This window comes from Arvicola amphibius, chromosome 5, assembly GCF_903992535.2.
Source record: "Arvicola amphibius chromosome 5, mArvAmp1.2, whole genome shotgun sequence".
NCBI classification, from domain to species: domain Eukaryota; kingdom Metazoa; phylum Chordata; class Mammalia; order Rodentia; family Cricetidae; genus Arvicola; species Arvicola amphibius.
This window is the reverse complement of record NC_052051.1, coordinates 114,077,256-114,095,457: the sequence shown is the minus strand read 5'-3', so window position 1 is coordinate 114,095,457 and position 18,202 is coordinate 114,077,256. Positions and strand designations below refer to the sequence as shown.

At 42.9% G+C, this 18,202-nt stretch overlaps 3 protein-coding genes across 3 annotated transcripts; all 3 read right to left on the bottom strand.

The window, feature by feature from the left end:
* Positions 1–1,364: 1,364 nt before the first annotated feature.
* On the bottom strand, positions 1,365–5,794 carry LOC119815334 (protocadherin alpha-9-like). Its single transcript, XM_042055165.1, is given in 3 exon segments — positions 1,365–1,421; positions 3,429–5,737; positions 5,740–5,794. Coding segments are annotated over 3 exon segments (2,421 nt in total).
* A 1,525-nt stretch (positions 5,795–7,319) lies between these two features.
* Positions 7,320–11,298, bottom strand: LOC119815333 (protocadherin alpha-7-like). Its single transcript, XM_042055164.1, has 2 exons — positions 8,905–11,298; positions 7,320–7,481 (listed from the first exon to the last, which is right to left on the bottom strand). Exons 1-2 carry the CDS (start codon positions 11,296–11,298, stop codon positions 7,320–7,322), a joined length of 2,556 nt encoding a protein of 851 aa, XP_041911098.1.
* Positions 11,299–14,417: 3,119 nt separating this feature from the next.
* Positions 14,418–16,847, bottom strand: LOC119815332 (protocadherin alpha-8-like). Its single transcript, XM_038331465.1, has one exon. The coding sequence runs from the start codon at positions 16,845–16,847 to the stop codon at positions 14,418–14,420; it is 2,430 nt and encodes an 809-aa protein (XP_038187393.1).
* Positions 16,848–18,202: the final 1,355 nt, after the last annotated feature.

Below are 18,202 nucleotides of genomic sequence, written 5' to 3'. Positions count from 1 at the left end.
AACATGAAAAAATGAATTAAAAGTAATAGCAAAGTCACCAACCTGAAAAATATACAATAACTCAGTAAGTTTATATCTATTAGAAATATCAAATAAATATAAAAGCAAGGATATCTACTATTATACATATAAACATATGTATAGTCAAAGAGAGAGAGAGAGAGAGAGAGAGAGAGAGAGAGAGAGAGAGAGAGAGAGGAGAAACACAGAAGAGCCAGAGATAGATAGAACCAGAAACAGGTTCTCCTCTTAAAGTTGGCGGCCAAACCAGGTGTAATGAATAGATCATGCCTGTAATCCTGACACCTGAGAGGCTGATGCAGGAGGCTTCCTCTGACTTTGAGGCCAACCTGAACATAGTGATTCTAGGCCAACCTGAGCTATTGTGAGACTCTGCCTCAAAAACATAAAATAAAATAAATAATTGGAGATCAAACTCAGGATAACTGAGACATTTGATTAATATGAGCTCTGACTATGGGAAAACAGAACATTTTGATATGATTTCAAGTATAAGGTATATATGTCATAAGTATATTTGATATAGTAGCTAATAAATTTTTAATTTAACATGCATTTATCATCAATAATCTCTAAAATTTGGCATTGAAACCAGCCATGAAAAGCTGGCAACTGAAGGAAATATTGTGTTTGCATTTTTGCCCTGATTTTTGTGTTGTCAAACTTGCTTAATGATGTCAGATTTTCTTGGAATTTATTTGTGAAACAGACTGAATAACAAATTCATAACAAATGGGAAAAGACATGAAATTGCTAAGGACCAGAACTGAAATGATAAATGCTGATTGTTTTGGTGATGTTGGAATTACTTTGAAAACTGAACCATGAGTTATCAGATAACCACTAGTTTCAGCAAAGCATAATTGATTGGGTGTTTTTATCACCATATCTATTACTCAAGGTTCTTGGGAGGGGCAGAACTTATAGAACATTTATTAGAATGGCTTGTAGACTGTGGTCCAGCTAGTCCAATTTGAAAGTCTACCAATGAAAAGTTCTAGAATCCAGTAGTTGTTAAATCCATGAGGCTGGATATCTCAGTTGGCCGTTAGCATACACTAGAATCCTAAAGAAGTAGATTCTAATGCGAAGAAAGGAATGGACTTGCAGTCAAAGTAAGAGCAATCAGGTGAAGAGAGTAAGCTTCCTTCTTCCATATCCTTTATATAGGCTGCCACCAGAAGGTGTGTCCTAAATTAAAGGTGGCTCTTCCCGCCTTAAAAGATCTGGATTAAAGGTATATAGCACCACCTCAAAAGATGCGGATTGAAATTGGGTCTTCCTATGTTAAAGAATTTAATTTAGAAAAAATTCTCTCACAGGTGTAACCAGTTGATGGAATTTTAAGTAATTCCAGATGTAGTCTTGTATATCTTGTTATAGATAAAACCATCTCCACTCTGTTTGAGATAACAAGAGAAGCTATTAAGCTAAATCATACACCACAGAAAAAGAAAATATTTTAGTATAATTTAATTTTTCCTATTTTAATAATAATTTAGACTAAAGCAACACTTTTTAATTTCATATTTCTTTTTTCCTTCTTTTGAATTTTTTGAGTTAGGGTTTCTCTCTGTAATTTTATAGCCTGTCCTGGAACTCACATTATAGACCAGGCTGGCCTCAAACTCACAGAGATCTGCCTGCCTCTGCCTCCCGAGTGCTAAGATTAAAAGCATGGGCCACCATTAAACAAAAAGAATCCTCAGCTGGCATGCAGAAGACACTTTATTTGAAATATGTCACAAGAAGATAAAGCCTTTGTGTTGTAGGATATTTTGATTGTACTCTGATACTCTTGAGACTGTCAATAAAGTTAAACCTTGAATCAGAGGGTTGAGTCAACATTCAGCTGGCCAGAATTAACCACAGGGTTTTAGTGGACCCAGATTAAAACAGAGAGACACAGGAAGGAATATGGAGGGGCTTAGAAAGATTCACCCACTCTCTGGATCTACCTAGTTTTTACTCCACTGTTTAATTCCCAAGCTTTATTTAATAATAGAACAGTATAGGTAATCATTTCACTTTTGTTAGTGGTACTGTTCTCCATTTTTAAAGGTTTATTTATTTTATTTTTATGTATTAGTGTTTTTCCTTTACGTATTAGATGCACCATATGCATGCCCAGCAAACGCAGAGACCAGATGAGAGCATCAGATCCCCTGGGAATAAAGTTACAGAGAGTTGTGAGCAGCCCTGTGGATTCTGGGAATCAAACCTGGGTCCTCTTCAAGGGCAGAAAATGCTGCTGAGTCTCTCCATCCTTAAGAGAAATAGTTTTTGGGGGGGGGGGTTACTTTTGTTTTGTTTTTTGTTTGTTTGTTTGTTTTTAGAAAGGATCTCACTACTTGCTCTGGATGTCCTGGAACTGACTACGTACGCCAGGATGATCTCAAACTCACAGAGATCTGCCTGCCTCTGTCTCCTGAGTGCTGGAGTTAATGATGTGCATCATCAAACTCGGTGAGATAAAGTTGTTAATAAATTTTAGAAGGTTTCCACTCCCATCATAATATCTTCCTTAAAGCGAATGAGCTAATACTTGAACATCACAAGTTGCTTGGGCTTTTCTGATAAAGGAGACCATTGTGAAGGGTTGTTGAGTAAAATCATGCCAATAACTACAAACATCCTAATTCTAAAATAGAAGCGAATGATGCATAGTGGAACAAGGACCAACAGAAACAAACAAACAAAACATCAAAAAAGCAAATGTTACCACTGAAATGGCACTCTAGGTTGCTGCGATACAGATAAACAAGAGGAGCTGCTGAATATAAATTAATGTTCTATGACAAACACAAGGAGCAAAATAAAATGCTAAACATTCTCACTGAAAGGGAGAAAGATATGAATCAGCATAGTATTTTCTTAATGGAAATGTGACAAATCAAAACTTAACTGGAGTAGGGAGTGGTGGCACATGCCTTTGTTTCCAGCACTTGGGAGGCAGAGGCAGGAGGATCTCTGAGTTTGAGGGCAGCCTGGTCTACAAAGTGAGTTTCAGGATAGCCAGGGCTTCAAAGGGAAACACTTTCTCAAAAGAACTGAAAAAAAACTTGAAAATGTAATTACTAAGCTTACAAACATGTACATGAAGAGAGCATATGAAAATAAAAATTACTGCTTCCTAATATAAGAATTCTATTGGTGAAAGCTTATGTGTTCATAATAATTATATTAAAATTACATGTTTCAAGCAGGGGATTGCATACTGCATAGACAAACATCATGAATAAACTTCTGGAATAAAGTATATTTGAAAGCATCATAAGAAATATTGGAGCATAGTGGTACTCAGACAAAGAAAATATAGTCTGGGATATATATTTGTCACAGAATAAAATGAGAGAGAAAATCTATTTTATCAAGCAAAACATAAAAATAAAAAAGTAATAGCCCACCTGCCCAGAAACGTCTCCTCCAGCAGAATGGTTTTCCACTCCCACATCGGTCACTGGGTAAGGTGTAAGACTGGGGCTGAAGGCTATGAGGTCAGTCTTGGGCAGACCCTCTCCAGAACACACCCTTTGCTGTCTCTGCTGAGAGTATGACCAGGTCCCCACCGCGCTGGAGCACACCAGCACCGGCTTTCCAAGCCTGCACCCACCTTGCATAGGCACTGTGGAGCAGCGTAGCGCAGTGTACAGCAGCAGCGTGAGCACCAACAGGCTGGACACCGCGCAGATGGCGATGATCAAATACACGTTGATATCCACCAGCGACACCTCCCTGTCAGAGGAATTGGAGAACCCCTGGGAAGAAGCTTTTGGCACCTGGCCGCTCTCCACCAGAGACACCAGCACGGTGGCAGTGGCAGTCAACGTGGGTTCGCCATGGTCCTTCACCAACACCAATAGGCGCTGGCGCGGCGCATCAGCTTCATCCAAGGCACGTGTCGTACTGATCTCACCCGTGTACAGACCCACGCGGAAAGGACTGCGCATGCCCATAGCGGGCTGCAGCTCGTAAGACAGCCACGCATTGTAACCAGAGTCTGCATCCACCGCGCGCACCTTTGACACCACGTGTCCAGCACCCACTGACCGCGACACAAGTTGACTAAATTCGCCAGCATTTCCAACTGTCTGAGGCCCCAGCAGGGCGGGCGCATTGTCGTTCTCGTCCAGCACAAACACCTGCAGAGTCACATTGCTGCCCAGGGAAGGCACACCAGCATCCCGCGCGCTCACCTGGAACTGCAGCAGCTCCAGCTCCTCATGGTCCAGAGGCTGCAGGGCGAACACCTTGCCACTCTCCGCGTGCACAGACACGAAGCTCGACAGCGAGCGCTCGCCCACCCGCCTCTCCACCAGCGAGTAGGACACCAGTGCGTTCTCCTGCTCATCTGCGTCCATCGCTGACACCGTGAAGATGTGCGCGCCAGGCGGGTTGTTCTCCTTCACAAACACCGTGTATTCGGGCTGCGCGAACGCGGGTGCATTGTCGTTCACATCAGCTACTTCCACGGACACGCTGGCGGTGGCCCACAGAGAGGGTGAGCCCCCATCCCGGGCGGTCACCACCACCTTATAGTCAGGTGTGGTCTCTCTGTCCAGGGCGCTGTCCAGCACGAGCGAATAGTAATTCTTGAAGGTGGACACCAGCTTGAAGGGGACATGAGGAGTCAGGGAGCAGGTCACCTGCCCGTTGACTCCAGAGTCTTGGTCTGACACGCTGATCAGGGCGATTACAGTACCCAAAAGAGCGTCTTCTTTCACGGGAAGCGACAAAGGAGTGAGGATTATTTCTGGAGCGTTATCATTTTCATCCAGGATTTCCACGAGTACAGTGCAGTGAGCAACCAGAGGTGGATATCCTTTATCTGCAGCATCCACATGAATTTCATAATTGTTCCTGTCCTCAAAGTCAATAGCGCCATTTACTTTTATCTCTCCAGTTTTTTCGTTTATTAGAAATTTCTTCCTTATGCTAGATGGGGTCAACGAACTAAACGAATACTCCACTTCCTTGTTTACTCCTTCATCTGCATCAGTAGCATTCAGCCATATTACTAGCGTTTGATTCTCATTATTCTCAGACATCTTAACTTCGTAAACAGATCTGTCAAACACGGGAGCATTATCATTAGCATCCAACACCTGGATCAACAGAGAAACCGATCCTGTAAACTCGGGTTTGCCTCCATCCGTTGCTGTCAGTAACAACTTTAGCTGAGGATTTTCTTCCCGATCTATCAGTTTTCGAAGAACAAGCACTGGGAATTCGCCTTTGCCCTTTTTGTTTACAATATCAAGGACAAAATATTCATTTGAACTGAGTTTGTAAGTAAGCATCGCGTTCTCACCAACATCTGCATCAGAGGCGCCTTCTAGTGGAAATCGAGAATCAAGCAGTCTAGATTCAGGTACCAAGATCTTTTGTTCTGCTACAGAGAACATTGGAGGGTTGTCGTTAATATCCCTCACCTCCACCTCCACGTGGAAAACCTGCAGCGGCCGGTCCACGATCACCTCCAGGTGGATGCCACACTCCGCGCTCCGCCCGCACAACGCCTCCCGGTCGATCCGAGAATTCACAAACAAAATGCCATTCTGCAGATTTACCTCCAGAAGGTCCCCGCGGTCCTTGGACGCCACCCTGAACAGGCGGGGCACCAGCTCCGCCAGCTCCAGCCCCAGGTCCTGAGCGATGCGGCCCACGAAGGTTCCGTGTTTGGCCTCCTCGGGGATGGAGTAGTGGAGCTGGCCACTCCCTGCTTTCCAGGCTGCGAGGAGCAGAAGCCAGAGCAGCAGACGCCAAGCTCCATGGCTCAAGCATCTGGACATCACCATAGAACCATTCTGTTGTCTTAAAACTCCATGAATATGCCATGTAGAATGCACACACGTTTTAATATCTTCTGGTCGATTTCCTAGTCTCATTTTTTAAAGTCGAAACGCTGAGATCTCTGAATGTAGCTATTTCCTAACCCTCGAGAAACAGCGAATTATGTCTTTGTTCTCAAAAGCTACTATTTTGTGGACAGCAGCGACATCCAGTGGCTAAATGTGTAAGTATATGTCTATGAGTGCAATTTTTCTTTAATTCACATCTTTGATTTATTTCTGTGGATTATTATCTCTGTGGACACTTAGTGACACACATTACATTTCTTTAACAAGTTTTAATCTTTAGTGTGGATCCATAGTACAACTTTTTCTTCAAGGTGAAACCACAAGAAGTGATTCTTTCCTTGATCTTGTGATAACTACCAGCTAAATTTAACATGCCCTTAAGAGTCATGAAATAATAAGAGGGCTGATAATTTAATGTGCAAAGGGTGTAGGCTCCTTCAAGTAGTAATAGTCAATTCAATTACTTTTGACATTGTTTTAAGGTAAAGTAAATTTTATTTAGACAGCAATTTCAAGACACTGATTCAGTTGTGTGTTAGATGCTTGTGACTCCGAAGTCAACGCTAGCATGTAGAGATTGCCAACGTCCCCATCAGCCATCCTTCCACTTATATTTTTATATACATTCCTAGTAACCATGCAACTTTGGCTTCCATCCATGCAAACTCTCCGTGTGCCTTTTCCCACCTTCATAATATTATCTCAATAGTAAGAAAACATTGTGTAAATTATAGATTATTGAAGTCTGGGGAGGTTCTTCGGGAGAATGAGCCCTTCATAAGTATGAACTATTCTTAGACCCCAGTTTGGATGCATTTTTTTATGATGCTTATGAGCAAATCAGGCTCCTCAGGAGCAAAACACATGAATTTCCTTTGGAAAACTGTCACTCTCCAGTGCCTAAACTCTGCCTAGTACACGGACTAAAAGGGATGATTATTGTATTTAAGAAAATGAAAATCTGCTACATCCGTTACACCTTATATTGACTAAAGAATCTCATTTTGAATAAAGTAATTGACAAATTCATGACTACTGCTTTCAGAGTTTGCTAAAGGAAAGCATTTCCATCTTTTCGAAATTTTAAGTAGTCTCTGCATTTCTGTCGTCCAATGTATCCCCATCAACACAACTTACCTTGAATTCGGACCTATACCTTCAAATGTTTCCGTTTGAGGTTGTTTTTCACATTCCATGCATCGTTTTGGGTTCAAGTATTTGCTTTTTGTTTTGCTTCATTGGGAGAGGAGTTGAGACAGGGTCTCTTTACATACCCCTGTCTGTCCTCGAATTCACTTTGTAGACTAGGCTAGCCTCAGACTCACAGAGATCTGCCTGCCTCTGCCTCCAGAGTTCTGAGATTAAAGATGTGCACCACTACCCCCTGCAGGTTCAATTATTTGAATACATAGTATAGACTGAGGGGAGTTACCCGTGTCATTTGCATCCAAGACAACTCTGTCTTTTAGAGCTAATACTTTCGGCACTGACTTTGTTCTTGGTAACTATAAGATGCGTTCCCTTCTCACTCATGTCTACATTGGTGCAATCGGCAAGTTGGCATTTTATAGTAATCCACATTATCTCCCCACTTACAGGCTGCCATCATATACAAATTTCAGAATTTGTGAAATACCTGTGGGGTTAATTTATCTTTGGGTACATGAGGAAACTTAAGCACAAGGAATCCAAGGATGTAAGACTTTTAAAAGGCTGAGAAATTAAACAGTGTGGAGATAAAATACACGTTGTTTTGCCTAACAGCTGACAGTGTAGGCCTCTATACCAACTCCACTCGATCTAAGATGGAATTTTGAAATTAAAAATGAGGTGTCCTTTATTCTGGTTCTTCCTGGGATTTTAGTTTGTTAAGTGCAAATGAAAAGAATTAAAAAAATAACTTGGGCTAAAGGTACAGTTAAAGAACCACCACCCAAAAGCCACAAATGACAGTTTCATAGTGTTAAGTATAGCACGTAAGGACATTGAAGATACGTTAGATACTTGTCTTGTGGAATAATAAGAGAAAAGCAAATTTTTATTCATCATAAGGAAGTTTTTTCTAATTTTCAGGCTATTAATTACAAGGGAATTTAACGGTTTAAATCTTTGCGTCCCAAATTTTTAATCACTAAACCAAAAAAAAGGTAATTTGAAATATCCCTTTCTGAAGAAAGAAACTTTTAACTACTGGGAGAGAGTGTTTTCTCTAATATCACAAGAGGAATAGTTAACATTATAGAAATCGCTGTCTGTAAATATTTTCTTATAATTTACATTAAAAGAAATTTTGGGATATATTTTACTTTCATTGAAAGGAGAGTCATAGTTATAATCTTTGTAATAGAATTATATTTCTGATTTGGGGGATTGTTTTTGTCATCGTTGTGGTTTGTTAAGTTTTGACTTTTTTTGAGGCAGGGTCTCTCTATGTAGTCCTGACTGTTCTGGAACTCGCTATGTAAACCAGGCTAATCTTGAACTCACAAAGATGCACCTGCCTCTGCCTCTATGCTAAGATTAAAGGTGTGTGCCACCATGCCAAGCCTAGAATTAGGTTTCTAAGTAGAGAAGTGGTTTTCTATGACTCCCTGGTTGTTTTGTGTCTCCATCCAGAAAACAGTTGGAATTTTACATTCATGTTAACTGGATGACTACTAAGCCATTGTGGGTTGTTTTGTTGTGGCTGCTGTTGTTTGGTTAGTTTTTGTTTTTCACAACGAATACCTTTCAAGTGATGTTGAAGCTCAGCATTAGCATCGGATTCACACATTTTGGTTTTTAAATAAAACGATGTTATTATACTAATGTTTTAATTAAAATTAGCTGTTCGTTGAGCAACAAGTGCAGCTACTTATTCTAACAGGAGTGTGCAAACACAAGTCTTGCCCTAATTTAGATATCTGCAATTTAAAAACCTCTGGTAGAATTGTAGAGAATGAAAAACAGTATATAAATAAAGTAAGAAATTCTTCCACGAAGAAACAAGTACACGAATAAATGCAATTCTACAGTAACTCACCTTCTCATAGGAGTCTAAAGAAACAGATGGTTCTCCGGATCCATCTGCAGATCCAGGACACGGAGGTAGACCTGGGCTGAAGGCCATGAGATCGGCCTTGGGCAGACCCTCTCCAGAGCACACCCTCTGTCGCCTCTGTTGCGAGTATGACCAGGTCCCTACTGCACTGGAGCACACCAGCACGGGTTTCCCCGTCCCGCAAGCGCCCCCCGTGGGCGCCATGGAGCAGCGCAGCATGGTGTACAGCAGCAGCGTGAGCACCAACAGACTGGACACCGCGCAGATGGCGATGATCAGATACACGTTGACATCCACTAAAGATGATTCAGGCACAGGAGCACCTACAGAGGACCTTGAAGAGGTCTTTGGTACCTGGCCATTTTCCACTAGAGACACCAGCACGGTGACCGTCGCAGTTAACTGAGGCTCACCATGGTCCTTCACTAGCACCAGCAGGCGCTGTCTAGTCCCATCTGCCTCGTCCAGGGCCCTTGTGGTGCTGATCTCGCCGGTGTATAGGCCTACACGGAATGGGCTGCGTGTACTGCCTGGCCACGACTGCAGTTCATAAGAAAGCCAAGCATTGTAACCAGAGTCAGCATCTACAGCGCGAACCTTCGCCACCACATGACCAGGCTCCACAGACCTGGGCAACAACTGATTGAACACTCCATCTGCACTGCCCGTCCCAGACCCAAGCAATACAGGCGCATTGTCGTTCTCGTCCAGCACAAACACCTGCAGAGTCACATTGCTGCCCAGGGAAGGCACACCAGCATCCCGCGCGCTCACCTGGAACTGCAGCAGCTCCAGCTCCTCATGGTCCAGAGGCTGCAGCGCGAACACCTTGCCGCTCTCCGCGTGCACAGACACGAAGTTCGATAGCGAGCGCTCGCCCACCCGCCTCTCCACCAGCGAGTAGGACACCAGCGCGTTCTCCTGCGCATCTGCGTCTATGGCCGACACCGTGAAGATGTGTGCGCCAGGCGGGTTGTTCTCCTTCACAAACACCGTGTATTCGGGCTGCGCGAACGCGGGTGCGTTGTCATTCACATCAGCCACTTCCACGGACACGCTGGCTGTGGCCCACAGCGAGGGCGAGCCCCCATCCCGGGCTGTCACCACCACCTTATAGTCAGGTGTGGTCTCTCTGTCCAGGGCGCTGTCCAGCACGAGCGAATAGTAATTCTTGAAGGTGGACACCAGCTTGAAGGGGACATGAGGGGTCAGGGAGCAGGTCACCTGCCCGTTGGCACCTGCATCTAGATCAGTCACGCTGATCAAGGCTACAACTTTCCCCACCTGTGCGTCTTCTTTAACAGGAAGCCAGAGCGTTTTGACAGTCAGCTGTGGAGCGTTGTCGTTAGCATCTACAACTTCCACAAGAACTGTACAGTGACCAATCAGTGGTGGGAAGCCTTTATCACGTGCCTCTAATGGAATCTTGTAAGCTTTACTTTCTTCGAAATCAATAACTCCTATAACTGTAATTTCTCCGCTCACAGCATCCATGTGAAACTTGGATTTTATATCTGGGGAAATATCACTAGAAAATGAGTACATAACGTCCCCATTCACGCCTTCGTCTAAGTCTGAGGCATTGACTTTGATTACCAACGTCCCATTTGGAACGTTCTCGGGTAATTTCACGGTATAGAGAGATCTGTCAAAAACCGGAGCATTGTCGTTGACGTCCAGCACTGTGATGAGTAACTGAACGGTGCCGGTCAGCTCGGGTTTGCCTCCGTCGGTGGCCGTGAGCAATAAGCGCATCTCTGCAGTTTCTTCTCTGTCTAATGGTTTCCGCAAAACAAGCCCAAGAGGTTTCACCTGTTCGTGGTCAGGTGGTACATCCAGAGAGAAATGTTCATTGGTGCTCAATCTGTAAGTCAGCAGAGCATTGGAACCGACATCTGCATCTGACGCGCCCTCTAGTGGAAATCGCGAGTCAAGCAGTCTGGATTCCGGAATAAATAGAGTCTTTTGTGTGCTTGGGAACACCGGTGGATTGTCATTAATGTCCCTCACCTCCACCTCCACGTGGAAAACCTGCAGCGGCCGGTCCACGATCACCTCCAGGTGGATGCTACACTCCGCGCTCCTCCCGCACAGCGCCTCCCGATCGATCCGAGAATTCACAAACAAAATGCCATTCTGCAGATTTACCTCCAGAAGGTCTCCAAAGCCCTTGGAATCCAATTGAAACAGACCCGGCACCAACTCTGGCAGCTGCAGTTCAAGATCCTGAGCGATGCGGCCCACGAAGGTTCCGTGTTTAGCTTCCTCTGGGATGGAATAGTGGAGCTGGGCGCTCCCCACCTCCCAAACTGTGAGGAGCAGTAGCGAAAACCCTAGACTCCAGCCCTCTGGGACTGCTCCGCCTAAATACAGCATTTCAGGAGCTTGATAATTCCAGTTCGCTTAAATTACCTCCAGTGAAGACAAGCCATCTATCTGGTTCTCTCAATTCCACGCTCCCGAGTTCACCATTGCTCACCGGCGTGAAAAAGAATGGAGCGTCTTTTCTCCCGGAAAAAGGATGGCTGTGCTTGTATTGAATTAGAACGAATAAGAAGGCCAAGAGCGACATCAGGTGGCCCAAAGAGTAAGTACACATTTGGCGAATAGGGTACTTGCCAAAGTACTTGCCATAGACTTGCCAAACCTTACTTTACTCTCTGAATTTTATCATTGTTGAAATAGAAAACCACCTTTCTCTTCCTGCAGGTATTATTAGATTACTGATATTTGAAACTACAAAATACCATAATTACAGTTCTCTTGTGTCTGAGAAAACTATCCACATAACTTTAAAATACTGATGAAAATAGAGTGGTGATTAAAATTGATCAGTTACACAATCACAAATATTAAATTTGAAAATCATTTTGTTCTGTAACTCAAGATCATCCATATTCCTAAATTTGAGATTCTGATGTTACAGACTGCTGTGGGTCACTATGCCTAGGGAAACTAGGTGGCCAGAAATATACTGATCAAAAATAAACTTTTTCATGCCGGATGAAAGTAATCAGTAATTATATTTATGAAGTAATTTTCTCAAGTAATTTCCTGAATTGTAATTGTGTAAAGTATTTATAGAGTATAATTTAATTAAATATCCCTCTTAGAGAGAAAATGTTATATATATTTCTCTTTATTAATATTTATATAACTGTTCCCACCATTGTGTTTATTCCTACACCGACATAAGGTGATTGGTTTCAACCACTGTATATCAAACAGCAATCTCTTCTTCATCTCTTCTGCAGCTTGTATTATATCCCTCCAAAGTACATTTCAATTTCAGGATCATTCATTCCGGGTTTAGGGAAGAGGTCTACCTTTAAAGCTAGGATCCCTTTCTTCATGGGTTCTACTTAAGAGAGACGCTCTTTTGAGTTCTAGTCTCTCATTCAAACATGTAAATTGATTAATTAAATCTATTGTTAGTCCTCAAAATCACAGACGTTGTTGATAATGATTGAAATGATCAGTCATCAAATACGATGCTAGATGATAAAAAGGGTCTTAAACGCCGTTTGTCCTTTGTAAAACCAATTAAAATTGAGGAAGAAGCTATGATGAAGTCACATCTGAGAGTCAGGTAGATGTCAACGCAATAGGAAAAATAAAGTCATTTCCACAAAGAAAAGGCTGTGCATTCTATTCAAATAGTGAAATATGCAAACACATACAGAAATCAAAAGTCCTTAAAACTGAGAGCTAAAGTGATTTATTTATGTAGAGCATTTTGATAGACAAATAAGATGATAGACCTAGACAGACAGGAATCATAAAAAATGTAAAACCAACCATAAAAAGAAACTTACTTTCTGATACCTTTCATTTGGGAAAAAAGGATAAAATCTAGTCATAAATTACATGGTGCCATTATGTCTCGACCAGGCTCTAAGAATCCAGAGTCCCAGAAACCCCTAATTCACTTCCATTAAGTCTAGCCTTTCTCTTCTGAGGAATGTGCTCCATAGCTAATTAATATGCAATGTCGGGACAAATGAAACAGACACAAGAAGCAAAAAGAGAAAGAAGTTCTAGAATTTACACATTGAAAGACAAGTATCTTAGACTTTTCAATAATTTACTTCCAAAAAGCAAAATATTTCTACATGAACTAAAGAATCCTCATTATTTTGAGTATTTTATAATGATTTATATATTATGCATCTACCTACAACAATGGAATTGGAATTACTGCACACAATATTCTTGTTGTTTAAAGTTTTGTTAAATCATATTAATTGCAAACTCAATGTAGAGTCTGGGGGAAAGGTGCTAGAATTTGAACCAGAACCCTTGAACATACTATGGAACATTTTTATGAAATACGCCAACTTATACACAAAAGATTAACACAAGTTTACTGTATCACTGACTCAAGTTTAGCCGATGTTTATCAGAAGAGCAACTACTGACCAGACAAGGATGTTCAAAAAATATTAAATTATTAAAAATATTGTAAAATTTCTGTACCTGTAAAATAAATAAATAAAACCTGAAATGGTGAAAATTGCCAGATCCCAGAACTTGGGGCTGAGTCAAAAGGATTATGAGGTTTAGGTAAATTGGAGATACAAGGTTGACACCATTTTTTAAAAAAGAAATAAGAAAAAGGAAATAAAAATTAATAAATTGAAGGTTTATTGATAGCGGCCTCATACATTTGTCTTCTCATTGTTTTACTTTTGGCTGGCTTATTAAAAATGAAGGAGAAAGTGAAAGCTAAACATTGGAAAGGAAATAACTGCATTTTATGACTAAAAGGCTCAAAAGAGGAATAAATATTACAATATCTCGAAACTACTGGAGCTAAAATGAAAGATAAACCATGAAATAAATTAATATAAGTGTAAACAGACGATAGTGTTTAAAATATACCTTTCCAATAATACTACAGACTACATTAAAAGCTTCGAGCATAATCATGAAATTTAAATGTTTGGAGGAATGCATTTCCATGGACTTCCCTAAAGTTCTGTCCTAGAAGATTAAAATCATATGAAGGCTAAAATCGGTATCCCGCACATAAGAAACTGTGACAATCTGAAGAGACAGAGAGTCGGCATATAGGTAATCAGTGTGTGACATGTCAGTTGAACCCAAAAGTATCAGGCCAAACTAAAAAAGTAAAATCTCAGATGTAAAAAAAAAAATAAAAGTATACAACACAGAAGTTTTAAACAAGAGCTTGCTGATGGTTGTGGCGGCGGAGGCAGCGGCAGCATTGATGGCAGCGGTGGCAATGACCAAGCATGCCTTTTATTCCACCACTTGGGAGGCAGAGGTAGGCAGATCTCTGTGAGTTCAAGGCCAGCCTGGTCTACAGAGTGAATTCCAGGACAGAAAGGGCTGTTACACAGGGATACCCTGTCTCGAAAAACCAACAACAATAATAAACTAGGTAAAATTATTTTAAACTAAAAAAATGTTGAATGTTGCCAATAACTTGCAAATGTGGAATACCATGAATATAATTACAAAGTTTCTACATTTTATATATTTCTAAGTATAAATGGACTTACTTGAAAACCATGGTCAACATTTAAATCTTGCCCTTCACCAATGGCCTCTGATCCTGGACGCGGTGGAAGACTGGGGCTGAAGGCCATGAGGTCGGTCTTGGGCGGACCCTCACCAGAGCACACCCTCTGCCTCCTCTGCTGTGAGTATGACCAGGTCCCCACCGCGCTGGAGCACACCAGCACTGGCTTCCCAGGTCCACTGGCGCCCTCGCTATTCGCAGGCAAAGCTGAGCAGCGCAGCGCTGTGTACAGCAGCAGCGTGAGCACCAACAGGCTCGACACGGCGCAGATGGCAATGATTAGGTACACGTTGACATCCACCAGTGACGTCTCTGGGACTGAAGCATGCCCTGATGTCTGAGAAAAGGACTTTGGCGCCTGGCCGCTTTCCACTAGAGACACTAACACAGTTGCAGTGGCTGTCAGTGCAGGCTCTCCATGGTCCTTCACCAGCACCAACAGAGTCTGTCGAGCAGCATCTGCCTCATCCAGGGCACGCGTTGTGCTGATCTCTCCCGTGTACAGACCCACGCGAAAGGGACTGCGCATGCTTCCTGATGCCGGCTGCAGCTCATAAGACAGCCATGCATTGTAACCAGAGTCCGCATCTACAGCGCGCACCTTCGCTACTACGTGCCCTGAACCCACGGATTTAGGCACCAGCTCGCTCACTGACCCGCCGGCTCTTACAGCTCCGTGGGGCAGTAGCGTGGGCGCATTGTCGTTCTCGTCCAGCACAAACACCTGCAGAGTCACATTGCTGCCCAGGGAAGGCACACCAGCATCCCGCGCGCTCACCTGAAACTGCAGCAGCTCCAGCTCCTCATGGTCCAGGGGCTGCAGCGCGAACACCTTGCCGCTCTCCGCGTGCACAGACACGAAGCTCGACAGCGAGCGCTCGCCCACCCGCCTCTCCACCAGCGAGTAGGACACCAGCGCGTTCTCCTTCTCATCTGCGTCCATGGCCGACACCGTGAAGATGTGCGCACCAGGCGGGTTGTTCTCCTTCATGAACACCGTGTATTCGGGCTGTGCGAACGCGGGTGCATTGTCGTTCACATCAGCTACTTCCACGGACACGCTGGCTGTGGCCCACAGTGAGGGCGAGCCCCCGTCCCGGGCAGTCACCACCACCTTATAGTCAGCTGTGGTCTCTCTGTCCAGGGCGCTGTCCAGCACGAGCGAATAGTAATTCTTGAAGGTGGACACCAGCTTGAAGGGGACATGAGGAGTCAGGGAGCAGGTCACCTGCCCGTTGGCTCCAGAGTCCAGGTCTGAAACACTAATTAGAGCAATGACCGTACCCAGTGCAGCGTCCTCTCGAACAGGCAGCGATAAGGAAGTCAATGTGATCTGAGGCACATTGTCATTTTCATCCAATACCTTCACTAGAACAGTGCAATGACCCGCCATCGGAGGGTGTCCTTTGTCCGTCGCGTCAACGCGGATTTTGTAGACATCGACTTGTTCAAAATCCAAGTTCCCTTGAATTATGATCTCTCCTGTATCTGTATCTATGCTAAACTGCTCAAGAACCATGGGCGGCACCAGCCTATTAAAAGAGTAAGAAATTGCTGAATTGGTTCCTTCGTCCCTGTCAGAAGCGTTCAGTCTAATAACCGTCGTCCCGTTGTGTGAGTTTTCCAATATTCTCACTTCATATTCAGACTGCTGGAAAGTAGGGGCGTTATCGTTCACATCCAGCACAGTGACCAGCAGCTGAACAGAGCCTGTGAGCTCAGGTTTGCCTCCGTCCGTGGCTGTCAGGAGCAGCTTATGCTCAGGAGCATCCTCTCTGTCCAAGGATTTTCTTAATACTAACTCAACCTGTTTGTTTTCTTCATTCTTTGAATTCACAGTTAGTGTGAAGTAATCATTAGAGTCAAGTCTGTAGGTTAAAATTGAATTAGCACCAATATCTGCGTCAGATGCGCCCTCTAGCAGAAACCTAGAGTCTAACATTCTGGATTCTGAAACATGCAGCTTTTGTTCTTTTACCGGGAACACAGGCGGGTTGTCGTTAATGTCCCTCACCTCCACCTCCACGTGGAAAACCTGCAGCGGCCGGTCCAAGATCACCTCCAGGTGGATGCTACACACCGCGCTCCGCCCGCACAGCGCCTCCCGATCGATCCGAGAATTCACAAACAAAATGCCATTCTGCAGATTTACCTCCAGAAGGTCCCCGCGGTCCTTGGACGCCACCCTGAACAGGCGGGGCACCAGCTCCGCCAGCTCCAGCCCCAGGTCCTGAGCGATGCGGCCCACGAAGGTTCCGTGTTTGGCCTCCTCGGGGACGGAGTAGTGGAGCTGGCCACTCCCTGCCTCCCAGGTTGTGAAGATTAAAAACAAGAGCAGCAGCTGCCGGGAATCCGGACCTCCTCGCCAAGAAAACACCATGTCAGGTATTCCTTTTGTTCTTTTGAGAAAATCCGGTTTTGATATCAAGGTCAACTGTTGTGCGTTAGGAATTCTTTAATCCAGTTGAGCTGCAACTGCAGTTGTTCAGGTTTTAAGAGACATTCTGCTGCTGGAATGGCTTGGGATCTTGGCTAGTCAGAACTTAATAGACAGCGACATCATGCGGCTCCAAAGGGTAATGATTCCAAAGGTTTACCCGAATCTGGGCAATAGTTGGGTTCCTCCATGACTGAATATTTTTTTCATTTTTCATTCTTTAGTAGCAGATCCTTAGCGTTACAAGTGAATGTACGTTTGTCTTTTGTCTCCTTACAGAAATTTAGTTTCAGTGAGAGTTCTCTTCATAAGGAAAAAGATTTATTCTCAATAATTTAAATGCTAGTTTAGCATATGTTAACATTCTCTGCAATATATATTATGACCTAGGAATAACATGGATATCACAGGTATAAACTGACCTCCTCGCATGTGTGTGAAAGGAATTTATTCACTGGTTTCTGATCAGTTTAATACATTATTATATATTAGCATATAATTCTAATTTTTCTTAAGTTCATATGTGTTCCTGTGAATTCTTCTTAAATTTCTAATTGATTTATTTGGTGACCATAAAACTTCTTAAACTATTTTGCTTACTAAATCTTGGAAAATGAAAACATGTATTTTTTAAACATTCATTCAATGTGTGTGTAATGTGTCAAATAGGCCATTTACTACCTTTCCTTTGTAGATTTCTCAGCCATTATAAATCCTAACAATTTTCAATTACTGGTCTTTGCTGGATTTGGATCTTTCTGCTGCTCCAAAATATGAATATTTTCCAAAATTATGACTTCATCTGCTTCATGGTTCTTGCCCTGAATGTGATTCCTGTCTATTTCAATGTCTTTAGGTTAGTTTATCTTTTGAAGCATGTTTAAATCTATAATGACAAAGCCAGGGTGGTGGATGCTGTTCATCATAGTAATAGGGAGGCAGAGTCAGGAGGAGTGTTGTGAGTTCAAGGAATTCCAGAACAGCTAGGGCTACACAGTAAGACCTGTCTCAAAAATTTCAAAATAAATTTCAATACTTACCCCCAAATCTAAACATTTGAACATTCCAATTTCTATATTTTATTCATTCTTCAACCTTTGTATTCCCAAGCCATGAATCACTGGTTTCCCCTTGCATACAATATTTAAAGTTTCCCAAGACTCTTCCCATTTTATATATAATAACTGTTATATTTATGACTACAAAATCTACTGAGACTTCTAGCATTTGGTTTCTATTTAACAAGTACAAGGACTTCAGACTCATATCAAAGACATCATGGTCAATCTTCTTCATGT

Bases quoted from the DNA above. Each gene is read 5' to 3' on its own strand.
- LOC119815332 (XM_038331465.1), bottom strand. From the start codon at position 16,847: ATGGTGTTTTCTTGGCGAGGAGGTCCGGATTCCCGGCAGCTGCTGCTC.
- LOC119815333 (XM_042055164.1), bottom strand. From the start codon at position 11,298: ATGCTGTATTTAGGCGGAGCAGTCCCAGAGGGCTGGAGTCTAGGGTTT. The intron at 7,482-8,904 runs GTGAGTTACTGT...ATATGATGGCAG, and splicing joins CTTTAGACTCCTATGAGAAG to CCTGTAAGTGGGGAGATAAT.